The sequence below is a fragment of the Apodemus sylvaticus genome, chromosome 22 (genome assembly GCF_947179515.1).
Source record: "Apodemus sylvaticus chromosome 22, mApoSyl1.1, whole genome shotgun sequence".
NCBI lineage: Eukaryota > Metazoa > Chordata > Mammalia > Rodentia > Muridae > Apodemus > Apodemus sylvaticus.
Genome location: NC_067493.1, coordinates 22,722,040 through 22,746,101, shown reverse-complemented (window position 1 = coordinate 22,746,101; position 24,062 = coordinate 22,722,040). Strand labels below are relative to the sequence as shown.

At 47.8% G+C, this 24,062-nt stretch overlaps 1 protein-coding gene across 1 annotated transcript; it reads right to left on the bottom strand.

Moving 5' to 3' along the window:
* Positions 1-655: 655 nt before the first annotated feature.
* On the bottom strand, positions 656-22,399 carry Ccz1 (CCZ1 homolog, vacuolar protein trafficking and biogenesis associated). The gene is made up of 15 exons (XM_052168738.1): positions 22,183-22,399; positions 21,052-21,149; positions 20,868-20,961; positions 19,535-19,612; positions 19,130-19,177; positions 17,606-17,689; positions 14,550-14,725; positions 12,804-12,885; positions 10,222-10,283; positions 9,465-9,576; positions 5,023-5,056; positions 4,325-4,442; positions 3,326-3,484; positions 2,744-2,871; positions 656-995 (listed from the first exon to the last, which is right to left on the bottom strand). Exons 1-15 carry the CDS (start codon positions 22,294-22,296, stop codon positions 940-942), a joined length of 1,443 nt encoding a protein of 480 aa, XP_052024698.1. The 5' UTR covers positions 22,297-22,399; the 3' UTR covers positions 656-939.
* Between the last annotated feature and the right edge of the window lie 1,663 nt (positions 22,400-24,062).

Genomic DNA, 24,062 nt, shown 5'->3' with positions numbered 1-24,062 from the left:
GGCCACTCACTGATCTTCGGAAGGTCCTGAGTTCAGTTCCCAGCAACCACATGGCGGCTCACAGCCATCGGTAATGGGATCCAATGCCCTCTTCTGGTGTGTCTGAGGTGATGTACTCATATGCATAACATAAGTCTTTTTTTAAAAAAGATTTTTATATTTTAATTGTATGTGCGTGTGCACACGTGTGTGTATACCTGAGTACAGGTAGCCAAGGAGACCCAAAGGGTCATCAGAGCCCCTGGAGCAGTGGTTCCCAACCTGTGGGTCATGATCCCTTCAGGAGAGGACCCACCCTCTCTCAGGGGTCACATATCAGAGATTTATGTTACAACTCATGTAACAGTAGCAAAATCACAGTTTAGAAGTAGCAATGAAAATAGTTTTATGGTTGGGGGTCACCACGACATGAGGAGCTGGATTAAAGGGTCACAGCGTCAGGAGGCCTGAGAGCCACTGTCTTAGAGCTTGGCCTGGGTGACAGGAGAGTGTGAGCTGCTCCACAGAGGCGCTGACAGCTGAAGCGGAGTCCTCAGCTGGAGAGCGCACGCTTCACTGCCCAGCCTGTCCCCAGTCCCTGACCAGGAATTTTGAGCCCTACCGGCCAGTGCAGTCAGTCAAAGAACCAGCAACAAGACTCAATAGGAAACCAGAATTTTTAAAAACTTTAACAATTTATTAGTCTTATTTCCCAGTAAAATATCCACATAATGTCAGCAGAATGGAATGATATTCAGCTGACTACCTTTAATTAATTTCACATAAATATTTAACATCTAAAAACCTCGGGGAATCATCAGACCAAGTAGAAATTTGATTTTTCAAAGCAGGTATTGCTTTACTATTGTCACTAGCCCAGTCACTATCATGACCAGTAAGTTGTAATGGTAACAAAAGGTTTGCTGAGGTTTTTAAAGATGTTCCACTGAGCCTTCCGAGTCAGTCCAAGAAGAAGATGTTATTGAACTGCGTGGCACACAGCTTCTTCACCTCTTCTGCAGAAAGAACAGAAAGGTGTGTGAAAAGGAGCACGGTTTCTTATGTAGAGGGCCGGGTGCTAGCGTTAGTACCTTCAGTTCTTTGGGGAAGAAAATAAGTCAGGAAATAAGTAAGTGTCTGCACTAATTTTGACTTTATCTTAAGAAGAGTAAGCAACAATAACAAAATAATTACCAACCGAGAAGGCCAAATCCAAAAAACCAAAAACCAAAAAAAAAAAAAAAAACCAGGCAATTATTTAAAAAAAAAAAAAAAAGGATCTGAGACCGTCACGTCACTATGATGAGCCTGAGGGGTGTGCCGCCTGCCTGCAATGTCCCCTGTTGGCACCTCTCCACAGAGAGCAGTGGAGAGGCCCAACCCAGGAGGGCAATGCTATCTATCTATCCTTTCCTATCCAGGACAGCATTCATTAAGACCCACAGAGCAGCTGCTAGATCACACTGTGCAGAAAGGAGACCAACTCCACTGTGATGGGAAGGTAGGAAACTGCACTCTTCTGCTCATGTGCAGATGGTGACAGCTGGAAGTGGCACGGGAGCCTGGAAAGCCCTGTTCTCATTGCGGGATATATAAAAGGACATCTGCACACGGTGTGTACAGCTAGGCATTGTTTGCTGATCTATTTTTCTTTTTGTAGCACTTTAGAAACCGATTTTCTTTTAGGCACTGTTAAGTTTCCCACAGCACAGGAGAAATAAAAGCATTTACTGGAGACTAGAGACGCTCAGTGGTCAGGAGCGCTTGCTGTTCCTACAGAGACCCTGTCTGGTTCTCAGCACCCACAGGACGGCCTACAACGCTCTGTAACTGCAATTTCTTCTGGCTTCCTCAGGGACCAGGCACACGGTGGGTGGGACACAGACATATAAGCTGGTAAAACACCCACATGCATGAAATCAATTTTCCTTTACACCTGAAATACATAACATGCGGCATCTGCTTGGATCGTAGCAGTCGTGCTCTGGTTCTCTTTGCAGGGAGACTGAGTTCAGGCTCTCCTGCTCAGCAGGTGTGGTAGCCTGGGCTACATCCCTGACCCACTCCTCAGTTTCCCCACCGCTTTATTCAAGGCAGAGCCTCCATGAACTGCCCAGGCAGAGTCTGAAGCTCGATGTTCCTGCAGGAGCCTCTTGGCAAGCTGGGACCCACGCCAGAAGCGTTTGGTTTTGCTTTCGGGGTTGAGTCGTCTGTGAGAGCAGCAGGGACTCTAACCCCGGGAGCCATCCCTGCAATCCCTGTTTCTTTGATTTCTAATGTTTACTTTTATCTTATGTGAATGTCAGCACGCACGTCTATCACCACGTGTGCCCGATGGCACCAGAGGACAGAAGAGGATGAGATCCCATGACGTGGGGCCTCGGATGCCTGCCGCCATTGCGCGCGGGTGCTGGAGCTAACCTCGGTCCTACCCCGAGTCATTGTGCAGCTCGCCACCTTACTTCCTTTTTAAGAACTCCTTATTCCCTCTGTGTGTGTGTGTGTGTGAGTGTGTGTGTGTGTGTGTAGGTCACACTCGTGTCATCAAGCCTGGCAGCACACCTCTGTACCCACTAGGCCATTTCACAGGCCATGTTAACTTTTTTTGAGCCAGGGTCTCATGTAGTCCAGGCTGAGTTCAAACTCACTATGTAGCTAACAATGAACCTAAACTCCTAATCCTCCTGCCTCAGCTGCAATTTCAGGTATGCACCGTGATGTGCAGGTTCTATAATGCTTCTCCTGAGACCCCAGGCCCACTCACCGTTGACCTCGATGAGGTTCGCGTTCTTCTGACTGAGGATCACGTACAGCTCCCGCTGGTCAGACTTCTTGCCGACCACCCAGTAGTCGCTCATGGCTTTCACAATGATCTCTTCATCTTCATCTGCTCTGTAAGAAAGTTTCAGAGTGCAGTCGTTTCATGTGCACAGCTAGACTGGGAGGAGAACAAGAATTCAAAGCAAGAAACAGCCCTAAATTGTCATTATAGACAGTCAAGGGGTCACGTGTGAAAGGTGCCGTCACGTGATGCGGAAACAGCACTGACGCACAGCTCAGGCCTGGATTTCTTCAAGGGCTCTAGGCCACTTGGTTTAAAGGAAATTCTTTAGCTAGGCATGCAGGCATATGTCTATAATCCAGCCCTTGCAAGGCTGAGGCAGGAGGATCCTGAGTTTACCTACCACCAAGGCTATACTGTGAATCCCATACAAACAAATATATATGTGTGTGTGTGTGTATGTGTGTGTGTGTGTGTGTGTGTATGAAATATATATGTATATGTATTTCCTTTAAATCTATTCTCAGAAAGACAACAGCTACTTTGCGAAGTTGCTGGAATTACCTGGTGAAGTCACTGTTGATGTCACCTAGAATCTTCATTAGATCCGGGTGGACGGATGTGAGCGACACGCTGGGCGTTTTCCTCATGTGAATTGTACTTTTCTCTGCTAAATTCATGTGGTTGAAGTAGATGAACTTGAACTGGGGTTCTTTTTCAGACCTGTACAGACATGACATTGAGATGGTAACAATTCCAAAGAATAATTATCCTAACTGCACAGCCACAGTGTGAAATTGTAGGAGGGCAGCTTTCAATCTATGGGACCTTGTCTCAAAACCAAAGCCCAAGAGACCTTCATGAACAGAAAACCGACAAACTAAAACTGTATGGCAGGGGTGGTGGGATGACTCTGAAAGGAAAGGCACGTGCCACTAAGCCTGAAGCCCTAAGTCGGAACCCAGGGCCCACATGATGGAGAGAGAAACGACTCCTGCAAACCATCCTCTGACCTAGACACACTCACAATAAAGACATGTAATTAAATGATTGCATAAAGGCCTTGTGTTGTCAATGGCTAGGCACTCATCAAGAATCTCAGTAAGCTGTAACCAATGCTTCATCCAGTAATAATAATATGTGATATCTAATAAAATTTTCCAAGGAGATGAAGTCTACTTCTTAACCAAGAACCATTTCCCCTATATGTGATTTCTTTTATATAACAGTACATTGTCCACGAAGTCTAAATTATGCACTACCTGTTCTGTCGCAGGACACTACTGACCGTGGTTTAGGAGACTAACAGTTCGCTGGGAATGAGTGCGCTGTGTACAGCGCCTGGCTGTGTGAGTAAGACTTCGAGCATCCTCAAGGAAAGCCACGCTGAGCTGCATCAGCCTCTCCCACTAGTAAAATGGGCATTCCGACCGGGACCTACCTTTCCCTCTCCTAGGGCACATGACAGAGGGGACCGAGCTTTCCAGCTTTTGAGGAAGTGTGGCCACCGTCACCTGACCACGAGCACTTAGTGAGGGAGAGTAAGCACGGAGTGGTACAAACCCGGAGATTCTCTTGTTGATATTAAACTGCTCGCAGATGTCCGATGCCAGCACCGTAAGCTGGGGCCCAACGATGCTGTCCAACCTTCGGCAGAAGTCCAGCGTGAGCTGCGTGGAGGCTGCAGAGGTGAGGAAGCAGCGCTCAGTGAGGAAGTCCTCTGTGCCCAGCAGCTCCTGCTCATGTGACTGCTCAGGACTTAGCACAACCCAGAGAAAAACTTACTGACCAACTAGATGAGATCAAGATGGTCGGGGAACAAAACAACATTCAGAACCCCATCCCTCGCAAGCTGGAGCTGGGCATGGCTACCACAAAGTCGTGCCCTGTGAGGGGAGCCTTGATATCCCTTCAGTAGTGGCAAACACCTAAGAAGGTCAAGTCCTTATTTAACACATGCGACAGCACTCGGTGTCACGGGCTGTGAGAGTCACCTAAACACACCTCACCTCACCCAGAGTCCTTAGAGGACAGGCACCACCCCACACACCCCCCGCAGTCAGTGAGCTCAGGGAAGGCGGCTGTGGTCCGACTGCTCACCAGCGAGAAGAACTTTAATGCTGACAGGAGTCAGCGAAGGTGGCAGAGGTTCCTAATGGGAGCAGCGATTGAAACGGCCTCGCCGTGCCTTGTGACAACATACGGTCCACTAAGGACAGGACCCAGCTGCAGAGAGCAGAGACACTTGCTCGGGCACCTACCGTCAATCATGAAGCACACAGCTGCGCTCATGGCCTGCGGGGACACAAACAGAGGTTACAGTTGGTACAGGGTGGAGGGGTGAGCGCTGTGAGCCACCGTGGTGAGCCCGTCCTCACCTCAGCAGAGCGACTGCGAGGAGGAAGCCTGTGTCAAGCAGAGAGGAGGCAGACAGTGGCCGAGAGGTAAGCGGGCTCTGCGTGGGTCCACAGTGCAGACGGCACAGTGGCCGAGAGGGAAGCAGGCTCTGCTTGGGTCCACAGTGCAGACGGCACAGTGGCCGAGAGGGAAGCGGGCTCTGCTTGGGTCCACAGTGCAGACGGCACAGTGGCTGACGGGGAAGCAGGCTGTGTGTGTGGGTCCACAGCACCTTGGTGCTTGGGCTGCGACACATGGCCTCATCAGTCATAGACAGAGTTTACAAATGGAGTGGCATCACATAAAATGTTCTCAACATAAAACAACACAACGGACAGATGACAGGCTGGCATCTTAAACTGGGAGGTGGTGGCGCGAGCCTTTAATTTTAGTACTTGGGAGGCAGGGGAAAGTGGATCTTGAGTTTGAGGCTAGCCTGGTCTACAGAGTGAGTTCCAGGACAGCTACATACAGCTACTCAGAAAAACCCTGTCAAAAACTTAAAAAAAAAAAAAAGATTGTCATCTCATGAGTTCACCGTGGTTGGCTGTTCTAGTCCTTCTGAGCACTCTTTGCACTTTCCATTAGAAAACTTAAGAAGAGAGCACGTCACTACAACCTTGCCTCCTTTTACTCCAGCAGATAACTGCAGTTATGACATTAGCAAGTAACAGGACTAAGACGGTGAATAAGGCTAAAACTGCCAAGCATGCGGTGCACACTTGTAATGCCAGATAGAGGCAGGAGGCTCAGGAATTCCAGGGCAGTCTCAGTTACAGAGCAAACTCAAGGTCAGTCTGAGCCTCATGAGATCATGTCTAAAAGAAGACAAACAGGGTGTGAACGGATGGCCAGCAGTTAGGAGCATGGACTGCCCTTGCAGAGGAGGGGAGCCTACTCCCTAGCACAAAACTCCAGCTCCAGGGAAATGTGCAACTCTGGCCTCTAAAGGAGCTGCGCTCATGCCCAGACCCACAGACAGTGTTTGTTATCAACGCTCTGTGTGAACACTGACAGTGTTTATAACTGCAAACGACTAATATGAAGAAAGAGCTAAAGCTGATAACCTAAGCACACATCTGAAGACCCTGGAAAAAAGAGCAAATGGGACCTGAGGCAAACAGCAGGAAGGGGTGATAACAGCAAGAGCAGGAAGGACTCCACGGGGAGAGACAACACAGGAAGCCATCGCTGGCTCTTGGGAAAAAACAACACAAGACTGAAAACCCTCTTCACATGCTAGAATTAAAACAAGGACAGAAGACTCATTACCAGAATCAACAATCAAAGGGAGACATCCCTACGACTCCACAGGCAAGGGAGTAAAAGCAACAGTGTCAGTACTGTGGAGATCTGTGTGCCAACAAACTAGTTAACGTCATGGAGTGCATAAACTCCAGAGAAAGACAAACTACCGAAACAGCCTCAAGAAGAGAAAGGAAAACAAGACAGACCACCACCAAGAATCTCCTAATTCAAAACCTCACCCTAAAGCCAGCACTTGGGAGGCCTCTGGAGGCAGGTGGATGTCTATGCGTCTGAGGCCTGCCTGACCTACAAAGACAGTTCCAGGACACCAGAGCTCCATAGCGAGACCATGTTTCAAAAAAACTAAAACTTAAAAAAAACCTCAGAGGGGCTGGAGAGATGGCTCAGTGGTTAAGAGCACTGACTGCTGCTCTTCCAGAGGTCCAGAGTTCAAATCCCAGCAACCACATGGTGGCTCACAGTCATCCATAATGAGATCTGACGCCCTCTCCTGGAGTGTCTGAAGATAGCCACCGTGTACTTACATATAATAATAAATCTCTGGGCCAGAGCGAGCAGGGACCGCAAGCAGGGTTAACCAGAGTGAGCGGGCCGACCGGAGTGAGCAGAGGTCCTAGATTCAATCCCCAGCAACCACACAAAGGCTCACAGCCATCTGTATAGCTACAATGTACTCATATACATAAAAGATATTAAAATAAATAAATCTTTAAAAAACTCACACAGAAACATCCACGTACTCAATTCTACTGGGAATTCCACCAAATATTTAAAGATTTAACAACAATTCTCCAAGTCCTCCAAAACCAGGAGAACATTTCCCAAATCACAATGGCCTCACCCTCACCTGTAACTGAGACAAAGAAATTTGAACTACAACAAACCACAAGGGCTACCCATCAGCATCCTTCAGGACCAGCCTGACACATGGATGCAGGGCAGACAGGAGGGGCAGCATGCAGACACCAGCCGAGTGTCCACGGCCAAACCCTGAGAAAGCCTTGGGCGTGACTTTGTGCATGCTACACACACACACACACACACACACATTGCATTTTCAAGGTGAGGAATGGAGGGTTATTGTATAAAGGACAGAGTTCTTTATAACTTTATAAAGAGATGGTGTTAACTTAATAGTGTTTAGCTTATCACGTTTTTGAGCAGGATCTTACTGTGTAGCTCTGGTTAGCTTGGAACTCATTATGTAGACCAGGACGGCCTAGATCCCCTGCCTCTGCCTCTCTGGTGCTAGAACCACTACATCCAGCTATAATTCAAACAAATTTTTTTTCAATTATATATAGTTTCAATTAAACTGGGGTTACTATAATGTGGCAGGTTTGAGGGGGGCACTCCTACTCTAAATGCTGGGCTGACCTCAAACTTGTGACCTCCCTGCCTCGGCCTCCTGAGTGCTCTGGTGACAGGCAGGGGCTACTTCTTGGCCCACCTGGGCCCCTCCATATCACCCGGCTTCACCTTAATGCACACGACCCCTCTAATCAACACACGGTACTTTTATTCGATTGTGCCTGCGCGATGCCTGTGCATATGTACCTAGGGAGGTACTACAGAGTCAGAAAGGAGTCAGATCCTCTGGAGCTGGAGTTGCAGACAGTTGTGAGCTGCCCAGCCTGGGTGCTACAAGTCAAACTGAGGTCCTCTGTCAGAGCCCCTTAACTGCTGAGCTGCCTCTCTGCCCTGTGGGTACTCTCTTTTTTTTTTTGTTCAAATACTCATCTGTTCCGGAATCAGTTTTCTCCATTTTAGAACTTGTAGGGTTTTGATGTTTTGGTTTGGTTTATTTCTGTCATACTTAAGCAGAAGAGAACCTTGTGCTGCTGAGGGATGGTGGATTTATACATCAGCCGGGATGAGAGAGGCAGTCACGCCAGGCAGACGGAACCCAAGGAAGAGCTGGCCGGCCCGCCTGCTTCTCAGGCAGAGGCTCACATCTTGCTCTCTCTGCCTCGTGACTTAGGCTCCACTGCAGGCTTGTCTGTGTGTAAGGACAGGAAGAGGGGGACAACACCCCCTTACTCCTCTCTTTCCACGGCTGCTTCTGAGCCAGGGGTTTCTGTGTGCTCTGAAGAACAGGTGGTCACCGCCTCAGCCCTGTCTCCTCACAGCCTAGGCCGGAGGCCTTCTCTGCCCTCAGATTTCTCTCAGGCATTGCTTTTAATAATTCCACTCTCCACACAGTGAAAGGATTCCTACAGACTGTGACATCCTTTCTATTTTCCTGAAACAAAATTTCTAAGCCTTTGAATTAAAATGGATTTGTAGTTTCGAGTACGAGAGAGGACAGACCTGTGGTCACTTTTCTTTCGTGTACCACAACTGCCTAAAGAGAAATGGTGAAGGAGGGAGGGAAGGAGGGAAGGAGGGAAGGAGGAAAGGAAGGAAGGAGGAAGGAAAGGAGAGAAGGGGGAGGGAGGGAGGGAAGAAGGGAAGGAAGGAGGGAGGCATGGAGGGAAGGAAGGAGGGAAAGAGGGAGGGAGGGAGGGAAGGAGAGAAAGGGGAGGAAGAAACACTGCCCAGGCATGTGGCACACACTTGCAGGCCCAGCTACCAGGAGACAGAAGTGAAGGCTGCTTGCTCCCAGGAGTTGACGGCCAGACCAGGCAAACAGCGAGGCCTCACCCCAGGTGAAAACCCAGCCTGCACGTGCAGACAGCGCTGCTGTGCACTGCTCAGGTCGAACAGTGAGGCTGAGCGCAGAGGCAGAGCTCCCTGAGTGTGGCTGCCGGGCGGGCGTCTGCTCCGAGGCACTCAGGAGTGTGGCACTCAGGAGTGTGGACACTCAAGTCCCACCTTAGCCAGCACTTCTTTTACTAGCAGCAAAATTGCCTAAAAGGCTTGAAAGTCAACCTCCTGCCGCAGAAGAACACCCTTTTTGAGTTTTACAGAAATCAGAACTTGCAACACCTTTCACAAGAAACACTTAGGAAGTTCGCAGCAGTGCTGGTCTCCACATGCAAGGGAGGTGAGCTTTAGCAGTCACTGTAACACCAGAGGGAAAATGATCGATCATTACCTTATAAACAATTAAGTGGAGCTCTTCATAAGTGTCATCTGTATTTACAAAAATTTTGGGGAATCTGCATTTTGCTTCTGGATCATTAAGGTTCAAGGGTCCAGTAAGAAATCTTAAAGTAAGCACAGAGATGACTCGACTCAGTGAAGTAAACTGTAAACACAACAAACAAAACACTCCCAGTCAGTGGGCACCAATGCTCTGCTAAGGCACGATGCCATCTGGTAAACACTCAGTGTACTGGCTAGTTTCGTGTGTCAACTTAACACAGGCTGGAGATATCACAGAGAAAAGAGCTTCAGTGGGAAAGTGCCTCCATGAGATCCAGCTGTGAGGCATTTTCTCAATTAGTGATCAAGGGGGGAGGGCCCCTTGTAGGTGGCACCATCTCTGGGCTGGTATCCTTGGGTTCTATAAGAGAGCAGGCTGAACAAGCCAGGGGAAGCAAGCCAGTAAGAAACATCCCTACATGGCCTCTGCATCAGCTCCTGCTTGAGTTCCAGTCCTGACATCCTTTAGTGATGAACAGCAGTGTGGACGCATAAGCTCAATAAACTCTTTCCTCCCCAACTTGCTTCTTGGTCATGATGTTTGTGCAGGAATAGAAAGCCTGACTAAGACACTCAGTGTGATGTCACTGGGAACAACAGAACTTCCCTCTGGATTATTGCTCATAGGGCAATCCAATGCTCATGACGTTACCTTTATCCGAAGAGATAGGAACCCCATACTGTAAGCCAAGTAGCTCGAGTCCTACCTTCCATAGTGTTGAAGATTTCCAGGCATTTCTGCCCTTACTGGGGAATCCCTTCCGGCCAACTGCAAACAAAGTGAATGCTGAGAACAATCACGTTCATTTTCACTGTCAGTACAACGCAAGACATTCCTGCCGGCCTCTCTGTTCCCATACCACCCAGAAAAAAAAAAAAAAAGGGAAACCACATTCTTAAAATGCATGTGTTCACCCATAGACTTGGCCAGAGAAGCTTCTCAGAACACGAGTAGTGGTTAAGTAGGGACTTGATGACCAGCACTGAGCAGTGGCTGAATGAGCGCTCCGTGTCAGAACTGGTCATCCATCAACCTCCTGCCAGCCCACGTAAGGCTCAGGGGACACGGAGGACGGAGAGTAAAGAATGTAAGAGCCGGAAGACGGCAGGGAGAGAGGTATTAGCAATTAGGACAGTAATGAAGCCAGGAGGGGAGCCCTGGGGGAGTGGACAGAAAAGTTTGGTGGTAGGTGTGGCTAATATGTGTGTGTGTGTATACATATATATATATATATATACATATATATGCATATTGTGTGTACACACATGTATGAAATTTTCAAAGAAAGGATAATAAACGTACTACAAAACTACATAAAGAACTAGTTTAACCCGGCCTATCATACCACACGTCCATCCCATCCCAGTCTAAGCTCCACAACTACTATAACAACAACTGGATTCCACAATGTTCTTCATGGCTTTCCACACGGCCCCATGGAGGCTGTCTGTTTCCCAATCCCTACATGTGGGAGCTCAGAGTCACAGAAATGCACCCACAGATGCGGATCCTAGACATCGATGGCAGCTGTCAACACCAGGCTTGTCTGGGGTCAAAGGGTGTCTCTTTAGCCATGACACCAAGCTTCCTTGAAGATTTGTGCTTATCATGCTTTGATTTTGCTGAAAATACATTTTTTGGGGGGCTGGAGAGGTGGCTCAGCAGTTCAGGGCACTGGCGGCTCTTCCTGAGGACCTGGGTTGATTCTCTGCATCCATCTCAGATAGCTCAGGGCATTCTCAGTCCCAGGATCCCAGTGCCCTCTTTTGGCCTCTTCAGGCACTGCACGTACATGCTAACAGGCATACGGGCAATATTCCCTAATAAAACTAAATAAATTTTGAAAAATGTTTGATACTCTTCTGGTTTTAGCATATAACTTCAAAATATCCTCGATGCAAAATATACCCAGAGATGAAAATGTACAGCCCACTACTAATCTGTGACAGATCTCACATGTACGAATTCAGGTGGCCATGCTGTGTTGTAGCTTTGTGCCGTACACACACTGTTCTTCAGGCCTGTCATCAAGTCATCATCTCTTGTGGCACCGAGCTGTCAAACGCTGACAGGCATTGGAAGCAGTTCCTTGAAGGGCATGTTTATAAGAAAGGCTTTGATACCAGGCGGAGCAGTCCTGGCTCTGCCACACCCTTGTTGACAAGCCTATGGCCTGACTCTAGAATGTCCCTCCATAACCTGTGTGTCAAGGACCTGGTCTAGCTGTCAGTGCTGCTGACACATGACTGGACCCTGTGGATGCCAGGCAAAATCCACTGCTGAATGCCAAGCTATGACTGCACAGGAATGGACTAGCTGAAATTGGTTTCTCTAGAAGGCAGCGGGTCACTGGGCACACCCCTGAAGGAAGTATCTAGCCTTGGTCGCTCTCTCCCTGCTTCTCCACAGAGGTAGGCAGCCTCTGCCTGAAACCTGAGACAAAGCAGGCTTTCCACTCTGAGCTGTTTCCCTCAGGTACCCTGTCAGCAATGAGAAGCTAGCAGCTTCTTGGCAGGGTGCTAATGTCCTGGAAGCCCGAGACAACCCGTGGGATGGCTCCTAAGGTTATGCAGATCTGCTGGACACCGGGAGCAGCAGCTGTGCCCAGTACGTGCTCACCAGTGACCAGCGGCCGGCTGCCGTGTCCGACCTGCCTGGCAAGAGCTACGTTTTGGAGGGAACCCGTCTTAAATCTCTTTCAATGTTTGTTTTCTTGAGGTGCTGAGGATGGAACCGAGGGCCTGTGTACACAAGCAAGTATCCCTGAGTTTATCAGAGAGATTGCTCCATTGTTTCGGAAGGTCTGAGACGCTGCACTGAGAATGACGGTAGGTCGAGGGTGAGAAGGGAGCTTGCCAATGACCCGAGCGAGGGGAAACAATGACTTACGGGCTGCGAACACTTCATCTTCAACCTACTTACGAATGCTGGGTGGAGAGTTAGGTACAGCGTTGGCAAAGCAAGGCCGGCAGTGGGCCACCTCTCACTGTCTCAGACTTCTGGAGGAAGACTGCAGGCTTAGGGCCCTCAGGGGTCCCTGGCATTTCAGATTCTCTGTCCCTATCTAAGACCCAGTTTTGTCTCTACCTGATGAATTGCTCCTCCTACTGCATCACGACAATCACAGGTAGGATGACATATGTTTTCATGTGTGACAGATCCACACACAGCTGTGTCCTGAGCATCACACAGCAACACAAAGCGGCTCAGAGGTGCCCTGTGCCCGCCCGGCTTACCATGCCCAGCCGCCCTCCCTGTCCACTGTGTGTGTGTAGCATGTAGTCATACCTCGGGTTCCATGTGCCTGGGGAACAGTGAGGTGGTGAGGTATTTGTACAAAATTCTCATGTCATCTTGTTCTAGTCCACTCCTGAAACACCAGGAAAGCTGGGTTAAAGTCTGGCCTCGGTCTTCCGCCTTCTCTGCTCCACGGAAGGGCTTGTCTCTATCTCTATGCTTTATCTCTAGACAGTGCACGGGGTCATCTCCCACAGTACCCCTGCTTTCTCATGTCCTGAGCACATCTAAAACGTGACAGGGGCTGGGAGCATGCTCAGGGGTAAAGTGCTTGCCACGCTAGCATGAGGACCTGAGGTTTTGTTCCCCAGCACCCGTGTGACAAGTTTGGTGTGGCAGTGTGTGCCTACAACCCAAGAGCTCGGGAGGCGGAGATGGGCGCAACCTGGGCTCACCAGCCAGCCTGGCTCCATCAGGCAAAACCTACACACATAAACACACAGAGAAATGTTAAACATGAGAGTGCGCACTCCAGGGACCTAGAGCAGATACAGGCACTCCGTGAAGGGAAGAGGGGGTCTAAAGCTGGGCTGCCTCGTTGCAGCGCCGACCGCAGTGGGGTGCTAGCTGACAGAATTTCTACATCAAACACATGGAAAGTTACAACATTTTTCTTTTTCAGAAGTAACTGAGACGATAAAGAGGAATAGAAAGTAAAACTGAAATCAGGCTCAAGACACAACTTCCTTTTTGAGACACATGTAAGCACTGGGGATGGGGGCTGAGGCAGGAGGATCACAAGTAACATACCAGCTTGATCTACATAGCGTGACCTATCTTGAAAAATAAAAATACAAACCAGAAGAAAAAGAAACCACTCATTAGGGCCAGCAGGACAGCTCAGCATGGAAGGAAGGCACTTGCTAAGCAGGCCGGTAAGCCACCCGAGGGTGAGCCCCAGGGCCCACAGAAGCCTGGGCAGAGAGGAATCCACAGGCTGTCCTCTGACCTCCACATGTGCGCCCTGTGGCATGTGCGCCCACACAGTAATAATAAAAATCCAGAAACGTCTTTTCTCTAATGTAAGTCTCAGCAATTCACTTGTGCGCGCATACGCGCTCACTCTCTCCAAGTTGCTTTGTGTTTGTCTGTAGCCTTCCCGCCGCCTTCACATCAATGCTAAGTGGCCTTTCAGCCGTCACCCAACCGTCTATTTGAAAACAGCTCCCTCCTCCCCCTCCCCCTCATTTCATCCTCTCTACTCTTCGTCCACCATTTTTGGCCACTTTTCGTGTGTGTGTGTGTGTGTGTGTGTGTGTGTGTGTATGTATATAGGTGCACATGTGTACACATGTATGGGAGCCTGTGCACTTGATCAACACCAGGAATCACCCCTCAATTGCTCTCGTACTTTATTCACTGAGACAGTCTCTCCTCACACGAGCTAGCTTGCCCTGGAGATGCCCTGTCTCTGCCTTCCTCCACCACACCCACCTGGCAATTATGTGGGTTCTGGGGATCTGAACTCTGACCCTCATACTTGTACAGCAAAGGCTTTAGCCACTGGGACATGTCAGTCTTGGCTCTAGTTTGAAGTTTCTCAGCTTGGTAATTCTGTTTATCACCCCAGCTGTGTTCTAAATAATCCTCCTTCTAATGTGACAACGCCCACAAAGAATTTTCCTGCTGATGTCTCCGCTGTTATTTCCAGCGTGACAGACAACTCCCCCCGCCTCCTCTGTGTTTTATTCCTCTGACCTCCATCATCCACAGACCAAGCCCCAGGGCAGTACTTACCAGATGAGCTGGTCATTGTAGAGGAACGCTGTGTATTTGACTACACTTAGGCTTTCTTCCATCCGGTTAATAAAGGACTGGATTTTCAAGTAAGTCATTTTATCCAATGGGAAGAAGCTGATTCCACCAAAAATATCAAGTAGGTCACATGACTGCAAATGTAGCGTCTGCAAATACTGTGGGGAAAACAGACACCAGCTCAACAACAGCACACTTGTAACAGTGCTCACATTAGGCTGCTACGCCAAGTCGCCAAGTCACACAGTCACACAGTCACACAGCCACACAGCCACACAGTCACAAACAGCACAAGGACAAGCCCACCGAGCAGTAAGTCAAGAGTGGCGGGACTTGCGGTCAGTACCAACCCTGAAATATAAAGGCTGAAAACTGTACTTGGTGTGCTGCTGCATCTCTAAGGAATCCACACGGTACAACTATGGACACAGTGTCTCAGTCAGGGCTCCTATTCCTGCACAAACATCATGACCAAGAAGCAAGGTAGGGAGGAAAGGGTTTATTCCGCTTACACTTCCACACTGCTGTTCATCACCAAAGGAAGTCAGGACTGGAACTCAAGCAGGTCAGGAAGCAGGAGCTGATACAGAGGCCATGGGGGGATGTTTCTTACTGGCTTGCTTCCCCTGGCTTGCTCAGCCTGCTTTCTTATAGAATCTAAGACTACCAGCCCAGGGATGGCACCACCCACAAGGGGCCCCCCTTGATCACTAATTGAGAAAATGCCTTACAGCTGGATCTCATGGAGGCATTTCCCCAACTGAAGCTCCTTTCTCTGTGATAACTCCAGCTTGTGTCAAGTTGACACAAAACCAGCCAGTACAATTGACCCCTTGTCAACCTGACACACAAACACATTACTATTAAGCCTCAACCCTTACTTTCTTATTCATCCCCAAGATCTAAATAACTTTAAAAGTCCCGCAGTCTTTGCAAATCCTTTTTTTTTCTTTTTTTGAGACAGAGTTTCTTTGTGTAGCCCTGGCTGTCCTGGAACTCACTCTGTAGACCAGGCTGGCCTCAAACTCAGAAATCCGCCTGCCTCTGCCTCCCAAGTGCTAGGATTAAAGGCGTGCACCACCACTGCCCGGCTGCAAATTCTTAAAATTTCAACCCCTTAAACAAAATATCCACGGGTGGTGGTGGTGGTGGTGGCGGCGGCGGCGGCGGCGGCGGCGCAAGCCTTTAATCCTGGCACTTGGGAGGCAGAGGTAGTCGGATTTCTGAGTTTGAAGCCAGCCTGGTCTACAGAGTGAGTTCCAGGACAGCCAGGGCTACACAGAGAAACCCTGTCTCGAAAACACCAAAAAAAGAAAAAAAAAAAAAAAAAAAAACCCAATCTCTTTTAAAATCTAGTCTTTTTACAATTGAAAGTCTCTTAACTGTGGACTCCACTAAAATACTTTCTTCCTTCTAGAGGGAAAAATATCAGGGTACAGTCACAATCAAAAGCAAAATCAAACTCCATCTGTCCGATGTTTGGGATCCACTCACAATCTTCCGGACTCTGCCAAGGGCTTGGGTCACTTCTCCAGCTCTGCCCTTTGTAGCACACAGCTTGTCTTCTAGGCTCCAGCTGCCTGTACTCCACTGCTGCTGCTGTTCTTGGTGGTCATCGCATGGCACTGGCATCTCCAAAACACTGCTGTCTTCCACTGTAATTAGGCTTCACCAATAGCCTCTCATAGGCTCTCTTCATGGTGCCAAGCCTCAGCTCCTATGCATGACCCCTTCAAGTACTGGGCCATCAATTGCAACTGAGGCTGCACCTTCACCAATGTCCGTCCGCAGCCTCTCACAGTGCCGAGCCTCAGCTGCTCGTCATGACCCCTTCATGTCTTCAAAACCAGTGCCATCTGGGTGACTCTTACACAGTACCCAAGTTCTGCTGCAGCACCAAGTACAACCGTGGCTATCTCTGGAACACAGCCTCTGTGCTCTCAGAAAACACTTCCCAGAAGATGTCACCTCATTGATGCTGGTCTCTTCTTAATTACTGCTAATTTCTTAGCTCCAGCTAACCAGCATCAATAGTCCCCGTAATGCTTTAGTGGTTCTGGTATCTTGTTAATCAGAGCTGATTCTTCAGCCCCAGCTAACCAAAACCTCAGAATCTTCGCAATCAAAATAGCAATGGCCCTGATAAGAGTCTTTAATCTTCCCTCTGACATTTCACAATCCAGGCCTCCATCTTCTGCACTGTTCTCAACATTGTCTTCCAAACTCCTACACAACATCCCACAGAGCTCTTAAGACCCAATGAATCTTCTAGCCCAAAGTTCCAAAGTCCTTCCACAGTCCTCCCCAAAACATGGTCAGGTTGTCACAGGAATACCCCACTATGCTGGTGTCAATTTGTCTTAGTCAGGGTTTCTATTCCTGCACAAACATCATGACCAAGAAGCAAGTTGGGGAGGAAAGGGTTTATTCAGCTTACACCTTCCACACTGCTGTTCATCACCAAAGGAAGTCAGGAAGCGGGAGCTGATGCAGAGGCCATTGAGGGATGTTACTTACTGGCTTGCTTCCCCTGGCTTGCTCAGCTTGCTTTCTTATAGAACCCAAGACAACACAGACATACACATACAATTAAAAATATAAATAATAAATTGGGGCTGGAAAGATGGCTCAGTGGCTAAGAGCACTGGCCCAGATTCAGTTCCCAGCACCACCACCTGGAAGCTCACAACTGCTTGTAACACCAGGTCGAAGGCAGCTGGACGCCTCACACAGATATATTTGCAGGTAAAACAGCAATGCAATATATGACACATATATAATAAGATGTATATCTGAGACATATACAATATGACATATGTATGACATATATCATATAGACCATATATATCTTTAAGAATAAATTAAAAAACAAGTTTTTCTGCCTCTGCATCGTTCGGTAACATTCCCCCTGTGGTGCTGGGACCAGCCGAGGTTCTCATCCAGATCAGGTCAGTGGTCAGCCCCTGGACCTGCTGCCAGCCTCCCTGACATTCCTCTCAGGGTATTATTAAAGGGATAATAAAGCTCAGGACACTCACCCGATGGAAGAATTTCTCTAATCTTTCCTTCAGGAGCTTGACGCCGCCGTCTTCCATGGCTTTCAGGAACGTCCCGTTGAAAAGCTAACCGTGTAAAACATTGTGGAGAGTGAGTGCCGTCAATGCCCTGTGCTTCCCAGGCAACAGGCTCCCGGGTCCGCCCTTAACGAGGCCGGCAGCACCCAGGCACTTTTAAGCACAGAAAGCATTTGTGAGAAAGAAACTGTGTAAAGTTATGTATAACTCACTAGGCAACACACTAAGTCACAGGCGCCAGCATTTCCATAAGGCCGCCTAACAACCCTCCCCACCCCTCTGCTTGTCTTGTCTGTTTTGGACAACAGGACTTGGGCCGTCTGGAAGAGTAATACAGGCTCTTAACCACAGACTCATCTCTCTGGCTCCATAAGTAAATTAAGAAATAAAATAAAAATTAAGAATGGGAATCTAGCTACGGATGGAGAGCATTTGCCTAGGTTCAATCTCAGGAACCTCAGAAGATTAAAGAATTGCTTTCAGAGCCAGGCACGGGACTGCACACCACTTGGGGTACGGAGGCGCGGTGACTGTGAGTTTGAGGTCAGCCTGGGCTATGGAGAAAAACCTTGTCTCAGAAAGCAAAACAGAACAATTTTTTTTGTAAACAATCCCAAACTTATCCCCAGATGAAATGGACAGACCCTAATTTTAAAGCGAATGCCATCCCAGTCAGATCCCACGTATCTTTCACCAGTGTCTGGCCAAATTAAGTATACGTCTCACCCTCAGCAAAGAAACATCTCCTTGCTGCAGATGGAGACCATTGCGGAAAACCATGGCTGATCAAAATGCAGAAACAAAGTGATTCTGTGATACAACTGACAACCACAGCACAGTTCCTATACCCCAGGCTCGAGCCCATAGCAGAGGAGGAGGAAGAGGAGGAGGAGGAGGAGGAGGAGAAGGAGGAGGAGGAGGAGGCAGAGTCTAGGGCAGAGGAACGGGGAGTCTGCTGGGAGACTGCATCTCCCACAAATGTCAGAGAAGCTTCACCCAGAAATCTCATCATGGCTGCCCAAACTCGATCTGAACAAGGACCACACTAAGACGTGTTAACATGGAAGAGAGAAATCCCATGGGGCTCAACCCTAGATTAAAGACTGTGGGGAAACAAGGGATGTGGGGGTGGGGTACAGAACCTTCCCTACCAAGGGTTGTCCAACACAAGTGGTCAGCTCTGAACTCTTACATACAATGAACGTCATATGGCCTGAGCAGGTTATATATAGTTAGGTATATACACACACATATGCATGCACATAGACACACAAATAGACTCATACACACATACATACCTACACATGATTTTAATAAAGAGGCCATGAGAGAACAGGGGAGGGGGTATATGGGAGGGTGTGAGAGGTTGAAAGAGGAGAAAACAGTGTAATAACATCATTCCAAAAAAATTAAAGATGTTTAAAAAGAATACACTTGTAATGCACGCCTCCTTCCCAGAGTGAGGCGCAGGCTGGGCCGCAGGCTCACCTTGTACATGCTGTAGCACTGCTGCAGCACAGAGCTGTATACCTTGTCCTGCAAACAAGAACAGAGCACGTGTCTCACCGGGTCCCAAGGCACAGTGACCGACAGGACCTCACCGCGTCCCAGGGCACAGCGGCAGGACCACTCTGGGCAAAGGCACACGATTACTATAAACTTGGTCCTACTCCGCTGTACGCTGAGATCACCGATAAGCCTCTTTCAGAAGGGCTCTACCCACGAGGACCAGTGGAAGGTATTAATAAGACAGGCACTTACGGATTCTTAGAGGACTATGTGATAGTAAGCAATACACATAAATCCTTTCTTTGAGGCCCGAGAAGGTCCCTAAAAGCTACTTGGTACATCCAGGAGCACCCTAAAAGCACAGGCTAAGAAACCGCACATTACCAGCAGCTCCTCCTCTTGGTACTCCACTACTGCCTTGCCATCTTTAGTTTGCTTTTCGATGACAGGATTCCGAACAACCTATGAAATTTGATAAACAGAAATTATATAATGATATGACTGGACATCTTAAGCCTTCTTTTAATTTTAAAAATCTGGGCCTGGGGCTATCGCTCAGCGGGAGACCGCTTGCCCAGCGTGTGCTTGGGTTCTAGCTCCAGCAATAAAATACACAAGTAAGTGCCAGCCAGATGCTCACTTTTAACCCAGCAATCGGCAGGAGGACCTGAGTTCAAGGCCAGCCTGGTCTACAGGGGGAGTTCCAGGACGGCCAGGGCTACACAGAGGAACCCTGTCTCACAAACCAAAACAAACAAAAGGAAAGGTGGCTTAGCAGGCAAAGGCGCTTGTCTGCAAGGCTGATGCCCTGAGTTCAATACCTAGATCACCGTGGTGGGAGTAGAAGACACTCACTCTCAAGTCGCCTTTCACCTCCCCATGCCAAAATAAATAAATAAAATAAAAACGAATACAACATATAGATAGATAGCTAAAATAATCCGGAGGACTGGGAGATGACACAAGGCTTGAATTTGATTTCTAGCACCCGTGTAACCTGGCATTCTTAGCACTCAGGAGGCAGAGGCAGGTGGATCTACAAAGAGTTCCAGGCCAGCCAGGGCTATGCAGTGAGGTCCTGACAACAAACCAACAGATGTGGCCTATGGTAGCACAGTCCTAGCCCTGGGGACTCGGAGACATGGATTCCTGGAGCTTGATGACCAATTGGCTCTCTCTGAACTTTGTGAGAGCTCTTGCTCAGAAATACAGACTCCTGAGGAATGGCACCCAAGGTTGCCACACATGAGGCCCACAATGGTCACTTCCACCAGCTCCAGCACACACAAATACACAAAAATTATTGAACATGTTATACCACTAGACACAAAACTTCTCTCGTTTGTTTGTGGAGTGTCTTCAAGAACCCAGGAAAGCCGTCTACTATTGAACTCCATTTGTAGATACAAAGTTTCTTTCGTTCTTTCTTTCTCTTTCTTTTTGTTTGTTTTGTTTTGTTTTTTGAAACAGGGTTTCTTAGTTTTCCTCTGACTGTTCTGGAATTGGCTCTGCAGACCAGGCTGTTCTTGAACTCACAGAGATCCACTTACCTCTGTCTCCTGAGTGCTGGACTCAGAGGTGTGCGTCACCATTGCCTGGCCAGAAAGTGTCTTAAAATTTAGCCCCAATCTCAATAACCATTTTGATTTTGAAATTGCAACCAATTTCACTAAGGATAAAATCCCCAGAAGTTTACTATTACTGTGTATGGAAATACCATGACCATCCAGAAATTTTCTTCTGGTTCATTGAAGAACTGTCTATTCTTCTGCGTGTGTAAAGATTTTGCAGGTTTCGATGGGCTAAAAGTCCTAGTGAAAAGTTTTAAAAACATGGTTTAAATATGGTGTAAATTGAAAGAATTCGCCAGTCTCTACAAACAAAATAATGTAAACTATTACCTTGTAAACTGTACAATTGCTTCACATAATCCAACATTTCTAATTTTTTCATTCTTTTCTACTTCATTTGGATGGTAAAACAGAATTTTATTTTCTTCCTAACACAGGAAGAAAACAGAAACACAACATTAATGTCAGGACTTAATTCTGAAAGTGTTGAGTTTAACATCCAATTCTCATCCCATCGTAGAGGCTAAAGACAAAACCTAAAAAATGTCTTTAGAAAACCCAGAATGGTTGGGTCTTGTGGCACACGCCATTAATCCCAGCATTTTGGAGGCAGAGGTAGGAGAGTCTCTGTGTTCAAGGCCAGCCTGGTCTACAGAGGGGGTTCCAGGACAGCCAGGGCTACACAGAGAAACCCTGTCTTGAAGGAGAAAAACAAACAAACAACAACAACCAAAAAAAAAAAAAAAAAAAACCTCCAAAACCCAAAATTCATTGTGATTTTGTAAATCACAACCCATCAGTGTAAGTAAATCACATCTCATCAGTAGTACAAGATGAGTTTAATGAAAGTCTCAGATTTCTTCCCATGTGTCACCAACTCTCACAAGAAAGATACACGCATGCACATGTACAAGAATACAGGATCCACAACTGCACCAAGTTGGTTCAAGAGCACTTGGAGTGACAGCCTCTAAATGGGATTGTGATTTACTTGCAACAAAACACAGCACTAGACATTTTTTTGAGGAAGTCGCCACTCTCAACTCAGAGCAAACAAAAACTCTTATAACCTCAATTTTGGAAGAAGAAAAGAAAAGAAAAAGATAAACTTTCTGAAGCTCCTCCGAGTTTTTTGTTTCGTTTTCCCTCTTTTAAGAACTACATTCTACCAATCTGCATTCGAAGATTTCTAAGAATTGACGCCAAGGGAAAGACATTCAAGCCGGGCGGAGGGATTAACCCGACGGACCTTCGCTGACAGCACCGGCCGCGTCGTCGGGTGCCCTGCACATCCCACCCGGCGCCGACACCCGGCACGGAGCATGCTCGGTCAGCGCGGGCAGGACTACGAGGGGCCGCGTCCCGGACGCACCCTGCAGCTCCTGAGCACTGACACCGGCCGCCGGTCCCGGGACCTTCTCGGTCTGCGGCTGGCGCCGGCGCGCAGCCCCCTCCGCTTACCTCTCCCTCCCGCGGCCCGAAACGTGGGTTGTAGATGAAGAAGCTCAACAGCGCCGGCGGGAACTGCTTTTCCTGGGCCGCCCAAGTCCCCGTCCCGGCCGCGGCTGCTGCCATTCCGGCCCGGCCCCCACTTCGGGAGGCTCCCCTCCGCCGGCTCAGAGACCGCAGCCTCAGGGAACACCGCACTTCCGCCTCCCTAGCCGTCGGCCCGGAAGAGGTCGAGGCTGACCCAGAAGAAAAATCTACTGTGCCCGGTCCTTTGCTGTTATGTCCGTGTAGAACCAGATCCCTCGTATTTATTGGGCTGTGGTGTTTTTAATTTTATTAGCATTTGGCTGGGGCTGGAGAGATGGCTCTGCGGTTAAGAGCTCTGACTGCTCTTCCAGAGGTCCTGAGTTCATATTCCCAGCAACCACATGGGGGCTCACAACCATCTGTAATGGGATCTGACGCCCTCTTCTGCTATGTCTGAAGACCGCTACAGTGTACTCATAGAAATAAATAAATCTTTTTTAAAAAGTAGCATTTGGCTGGCTGTCAGGGCTAAAGGCGAAGACCATGAATTTCAAGGGAAATGTAACAATGGATGGGGGGGTTGTTTTTGTTTTCTTTTGTTTGTTTGTTTGTTTGTTTTGATAAGGTTTTGCTATGTAGACCAGGCTGGCCTCGAACTCACAGATCCTCGTACCTCTACCTCCAGAGTGCTGGCATTAAAGGCACCATGGATATGATGTTGTGAAGTATGAAAAACATTTAGGGGAACACATTTTTCTTGAAGGTAACAAATTTATATATCTGTTGCTGGTTTTTGGTTTTGTGTTGTTGATGTTGTTGTTGTTTTAAAGATTTATTTATTTATTGTATGTAAGTACAGTCTAGCTGTCTTCAGACACTCTAGAAGAGGGAGTCAGATCTCATTAGGCATGGTTGTGGTTGCTGGGATTTGAACTCAGGACCTTCAGAAGAGCAGTCAGTGCTCTTAACCACTGCGCCATATCTCCAGCCCATTGTTTTGTTTTTTGTTTGTTTCTGTTTTTGACATTTATTTATTTGTTCTACAGGGAACAGGATGTCATGGCACTTGTGTAAAGGTCAGAGAACAACTTGTCGGAATTGCTTCTCGACTTCAGCACTACATAAACTGGGTGTGGCTGGCATGCCTGTAATTCCAGCCCTGAAGGAGGATCATGTCAAGGTCAACCTCGAATATATAGCACTTTTACTTAGATCAGTTGTAGGCAACGGGCTATAAGCAAAAATGTCAAAATTTACCTTACCATGGAGCTGGGGAGATGGCCCAACCATTAAGAGCACTAGCCGCTTTCACAAAGGACCTGGGTTCAGTTCCAAGCACCCATATCAGGCAGCTCATAATGGCCAGTAACTCCGGCTTCAGGAGATCTGATGCCCTCTTTTGGCTTCCGTGGACACTTGCTTAAATGTGGCACACATAAATTCGTGAAGCACACTTATACATATAAAATAAATAAATCTTTTTTTTTAAAAGAAACCACCCTATCACCAACAAAACTGATTTTCTTGGAACAAGTGAAAATATGTAAATCTATACTCTTCTCAGTGAATAAATTAACAGGCCTAGTGGAAAATATCCTGTGGATTCCAATTTCATCTGTCTTCTAAAGTGTTCGTGAAGTAATCCTATACCCTAACAGTTACAGAGGATAGAGGATAGGTTTTTGCTTGAAATTGGATTCATAAGCACTCATCTACGCAACACTAAACTATAGTTGCCACACAGAACCATGTAGACAAGCAAATCGACAAGTATTTCCCAAGCTCGCTTCATTTTCATTTTGATACAGAACTATTTTGAAAATCTATAGGTTGACTGGGCATGATGGCGCAGGCCAATAATCTTA